Consider the following 5,859-nt stretch of genomic DNA (forward strand, 5'->3'; position numbering starts at 1 on the left):
ATTGTAAGTGGTGTGAAAGAATTTAATTTATAAATAATAAATTAAAATTTTCATTTAAATAAATTTTGAAATTATGATTTGTTTGTAAATCAGAACTATTGTAAAAATATATAGGTTCTACTTGTTTCTGTAAAAAAAAACTGGTTACATATGTTGGATCATCCGACGATGCGGTATAAAATACACCGTCACACTCATTAATGGCTTCAAGTAAACTATTGTAATCAAGCCATTACTTTTCTGTTATGTATCATGCCAAAGTATTACTCCCTTCGTCCCTATTTATCTGTCCACTTTGGAAGTAAAATTTTGTCCCTATTTATCTGTCCATTTATACTTTCAAAACTAATTTAATGATAGTTTTTCAAATATATCTCCATAATATCAATTTTCAAGGCTTGACTTATTTAAAACTTGGTTGAATTCATATTTTCAAGACATAAAGTATGGGTATTCCACCATTTTCAAAATATTAATTAGAAGTATTTAATGAAAAAGTTCATACAATCAATTATTTCTTGGAATGTGTTTTTTTTTCCAAAATGGACAGATAAAAAGGGACGGAGGGAGTATATTTTTTCTATAAAATTTTAATATATATTGAGAAGAATATGTGACATCAACTTCCATTAGATTTTATTTATAAATGTATTTTATATAAGAATTATTATAATATGATTTAAATTTGGCTTACTAATTTTAAAATATATTTGATAAAAATAATTTTGTGACAGTGCGATTTATATGATTCTACAATTAAAACTGGTAGAAAATATTTATTTTGAATTAAAATATCCGACTTATTAATTTTAAAATATATTAGATAAAAATAATTTTGTGACGGTGCAATTTATATGATTCTACAATTAAAGCTGATAGGAAATATTTATCTTAGATTAAAAAAAATCATAAACATGTGAAAGACAAAATTTGTTTTGGATTCAGAAAAGGAATTATAAATATGCATATCAGTTGCCTTATAGAATTAGAAGTTAATTTTGTTCTAATCTAACGGTACTTATTTGTTCAATATACGATCCAACGGATGATAAGCTTTTGGACCATGTGACCATGCGACCAAATTATCTCCCTTACGCTTATTATATATAAAGTATATAATGTGATATTATTATAATCGTATTTGATTTTTCATGATATATCTAATAATATTTATACAATTACTTCATGAATTATACTAAGGCATGACAACTTTGGAAAATTCTTAGTTACGAAAGTACAAAAAGTATGGGCGAACTGCGCGAAAGTATATAAAAACCGAAGAAATTCTTGGAAAGAATTATGGGGATAAAAAAATTCTACGACATTGATATCTTATCTTATGATCGATTGATCACCCTTTCTTCAATTTGATAATATCTCGAGCATGCAATTTTGATTCATGTTTTCGCTTTATACAATCACTTAATTGAAAGCATCGCCGTCATTTGGAGCCCTTAACTGAAATCTGAATTGACATATCAAAAATAAAAAAAATAGTCAATTTTTTGAAAAAAATCACAGTCCAATTATATATATCCATCTTTTTTCTATAATTTCAGCCAAACTCTTATGAATGTCTATATTTGTCGAAGGATCCGTAAGAAATCTATATAAAATTACACATCATCTATTATCATATGGAACTAATATATTCTATTTTAACAATATTCTAATATTAATAATATACTATTTTTAAATTTTAGTCAATCAATATAACCAATACCGTGCACAATATCTTTTTACATAATGTCTTAGAGCATTGTCGGCTAAATTATAACTACAAGACATTGTATATTGGTTGACTATAATTTAAAAATAGTATATTATAAATAGAATATAACCGATAATTATAACCAACAGTATCGGAGATGCCCAGAGACACGTGCTCATACAAACTTCATGATAGAATGCCGGGGCAGAAAGACCTTGCACCCGAAGAACATCTATTCAGGCACCAGGAAAGTGAAAGTTGTTTGTGGATGAGGGCAAAGTCTGGAGCGCGGCTTATCCTATCTAGTTCGGACAGGTTCGAAATTTGTCCGGAGATCAGATTCGCCTTCCCCTAACCAATGTGGCAAAATATGAATTTCTATTAGCCGGAATGGCTCGGAATTTAATGGTCAGACACCTGAGGCTTTCAGCAACTCCGTTGCGTACTTGTCTAACTCCGGAGAATACTGATCTAAGATAATTTCGAAGATTTAATCACTAAATATGATAAAATAAAAATATTATAATTTATACACATGAATCTCTAATGACATAGAATATAAATATTATATATGTAGAGCATGCAAGGCTAGTTTACTGATGACCTGCCTTTGAGTTCTAGAAAGTTAATTTGACTACATGAATTAGAAAAGTAAAGAAATAAAAGAACAGGATTCAACCATTGTTATGTATCCATTAGTTACCGTGCTTTTTTCTTTTGTTTAGTTACTTGGCTGTGCGAAGATAATTTAAATCGTTTTTCACACGAGCTGTACGTTTTAGGTGGTTCTTGTAGAATAACTGTTCAAATTAATAATTCACCAAAATATTCTAATTATGTGTTTCACTCACGTGTAAATTTTCAGAAGAAATCTAATTTTCCGGAAGTAAAAAATCTATAAATAGCTGGACAGGATCCTTATTGTTACACACCAAGATTCTCACAATGTAAGTGTTAACTCATCATATCTTATCTCAGAGTTCAACCTGAGATTTCATTTGTGTTTTTTTTTTTAATTTGTCAAAGGCTTAGTTAAATTAAAGCTCTACTACAATGATGTTAATTTTTTGTGTTGATGCATGTTTTGCAGGGAATTTTCAAGGTTCCTTTTGTTTGCTGCTGCAGCATGGCTTGCTAGCTGCATTTGTGTGCATGGGCATCAATCGAATTATATTTGTGCGATGCCCTTCTACACGCGTGGTGCCAACCAAACAACCTATCGTGATTTCATTGACAATCTTCGACATGAGATGGGAAGCCAATCAACCATCTACGGCATTCCCCAGCTCCAAGATGCGGCCAGTTTGGCAAATGAAGATCGATACGTTGAGGTGACACTCTATAGTTCAACTGGGACAAGCATCACTTTGGCCATAGACAAAGTTAATGTTTATGTAATAGGCTATCGGAATGGGTATGATGCTTATTTCTTTCCTGGTCAAGATGGTCCAGAAACATCTAATGTGTTTGCAGGTGCTACGCGTTGCTTGCTTCCTTTTAATTCCTCCTACTCGGCTCTGGAGAAAAGCGCGGGCACTACAAGAGGAAGTACTAAATTAGGTATCGGGGAATTAGATAAAGCCATACAGGCTCTCTATGATAAGAAAGAAGACTCTGCTTTGGCTTGTTCCATGCTCATTGTCATTCAGATGATCTCAGATGCTGTACGATCCAGGTAAATAATGGTGAATTATACAATTCAATTACGTTTAAGTGTTAACTAAGTACACACTACAATTTAGTTTTGGTAAACAGAGGATTCAATTTTAGGGGAACTTTATGTTTTGTACATTTTTTTGCAGGTACGTAGAGAAGCTTGTGCTGCAACACATTTCAAATGATAATAGTTCTTCCGTGTTCTTTCCGACTGCTGCCATGATCGCCTTTCAGGACGAATGGAAAAACATCTCTAGTAAAATCACGTATTCAGTTGGTGGCATAATCTATCCTCCATTTATATTACCCACTGATTCTAATCAAAATGTGTCTGTCACCTCAGTCTTCATAACCTTCCGTTTAAACATTGGGGTCATTCTTTTCTACTGTCATCCAGCTACAGCTATTCCAGAACCTTCCTCGGTTACTTGTCAAAACATTCCAGAACCTACTGTCCTGATCAGCGGCCGCAATGGCTACTGTGCTGATGTAGAATCAAACTTTTTCAATGACGGAGACTCAATAATATTGTATACATGTAAGTCCGTTGACAATGCAGCCAATCAACTTTGGACAATTAAGGGAGATGGGAGCATTCGATGTGGTGGAAAGTGCTTGAAGGGTCTTACAGCTGGACATAACGTGACCATCTACAACTGTTCAACAGTAACTGAGCCTGATTCCATCAAGTGGAACATATATGATAATGGCAACATAGAAAATCCCAAGTCCGGATTAGCTGTCAGCGCTTCCAAGGGTAACATGTTCTCTGCTTTGACGGTAGAAAATAATACATATGCATCAAGCCAGGGTTGGCGCCTCAGCAATAGCACTAAACCTGTAGTGACCACTATTATTGGCTACGAAAGTATGTGTATGCAAGCATGTGGCGGTAATACTGTGGAAATGCTCGAGTGCAGTAACACGACTGCACAGAAATGGGAACTTTATCCAGATGGTACTGTTCGACCTCACACTGCAACCTCCAGCTGTCTCACCACAAAGTCCTCCCAAGATGTGAAAACTGTGGTTCTTGATTCGTGCAATGGAGGTGATGCTGAACGATGGTTATTCAATTACGATTACAGCATTTCTGACGCAGCTAAAAAATATGTTCTGGAAGTTAATACACATAAGAACATAGTACTTGTTGAATGCCCTGCAGATACGCCTACAGATGAGCAGACGTGGTCTATAGATACTCTCTTGTGAATTGTAGAGCTATCTGGATAAAGAACCAAGACCACTGTCATGAATTAAGCTATTTACTTGCAGATAGTAAATAGTAAACAAGTGATGCTATATCACATGTAAAATCAATAAGGTCATGGAATAAATGAAGTTTATCTTGCTCTATTATGCCCATATTTTCTTTGCATGTACCATGGTTTTCTGCAGGGTTTTCATGTTAGCAATTATATCGCGTTCTTTAATACAGTTACTGGGTATTCTATGCATTTTATGTAACCTTTCATCATCAAGGTTGATTGTGCATAACTAGTTGGAGTTGGCAATTGACTCACCAAGGAATTACAAGTCTTCTGTTAGTCCATGCGATCTCCCAAGTTATTTCAAAGCACGACTGCAAGTTATATATTAAGTAGCAGTAGCATGTTCAAAAATGTAGTAGCAGAGAAACCAAACAACTACTAATACACAGGTAACATATATAAGCTGAAGACCTATATTTTATTTTAAGTTTGGGAACTACTAAAGGCACCGCAAGAAAAGCGGGTAATTTCGACCGTTTTTTTCGACTTGAAGCTGTTTTCGACCAGACACGGTCAAAAATAACACTTGTTTTATTACCGGAAGCTAGTACTAAATGCTAGCTTATCAATGACATGGACCCTTCAAATATTAGTTTACTACTGTTTCTGCTGAACTTATGGCATACACTTGTTTTATTGAGATGTTATCTCTGAATCATACTTAAGGGGCCGTTTGGGTGAGCTTAAAATAAGTGCTTCTTGCTTAAAATAAATAAGTGGAGTAAAAATTAGAAGCAAGATAAGATTTACAAGTGATTAAAGTGTTTGAAAAATAAGTAGAAGTCCTGAAACAAAAGCTAGCATTCCTAGCTTTTTATAAGTATTTCTTGACTTATTACACAAACGGTACGAATAAATACTCATAACTTATATTCCAGAAGCTGGACTTATAAGTTCTAAACAAACACCCACGACCATCTTCCACATTTTTGCAGCTAATCGTAATGCATATGTGTTTCCTTGTGTGATCGGCTCTTCAATTGCATCACTTAGAATCGAATCATATCCTAGTAGTAGATTGGTCATCAGTCTACCAAGTTGACATGCAAGAACTCAATTACTCGTTTTCAATAAAATTCTTGTTTAAACTCAACAACCAAAATAAAGTTCATGAGAAAATTCAAAAAACAAATAGTCAATATTCGATTCAATAATACTTTTTGATTTGTGGTGTATATGCAAGCCGGAAAGGAAAAAGAAGCATTGCTTATATATGGAAAG

General features: G+C 33.7%; 1 protein-coding gene across 1 annotated transcript; it reads left to right on the forward strand.

Moving 5' to 3' along the window:
• The first annotated feature begins 2,772 nt into the window (after positions 1-2,772).
• On the forward strand, positions 2,773-4,723 carry LOC108197748 (abrin-b-like). The gene is made up of 2 exons (XM_017365444.2): positions 2,773-3,386; positions 3,514-4,723. Exons 1-2 carry the CDS (start codon positions 2,791-2,793, stop codon positions 4,577-4,579), a joined length of 1,662 nt encoding a protein of 553 aa, XP_017220933.2. The 5' UTR covers positions 2,773-2,790; the 3' UTR covers positions 4,580-4,723.
• The last annotated feature ends 1,136 nt before the right edge of the window (positions 4,724-5,859 follow it).

Source organism: Daucus carota, chromosome 8 (assembly GCF_001625215.2).
Source record: "Daucus carota subsp. sativus chromosome 8, DH1 v3.0, whole genome shotgun sequence".
In the NCBI taxonomy this organism is placed as follows: Eukaryota; Viridiplantae; Streptophyta; class Magnoliopsida; order Apiales; family Apiaceae; genus Daucus; species Daucus carota.

Bases quoted from the DNA above. Each gene is read 5' to 3' on its own strand.
- LOC108197748 (XM_017365444.2), top strand. From the start codon at position 2,791: ATGTTTTGCAGGGAATTTTCAAGGTTCCTTTTGTTTGCTGCTGCAGCA. The intron at 3,387-3,513 runs GTAAATAATGGT...ATTTTTTTGCAG, and splicing joins TCAGATGCTGTACGATCCAG to GTACGTAGAGAAGCTTGTGC.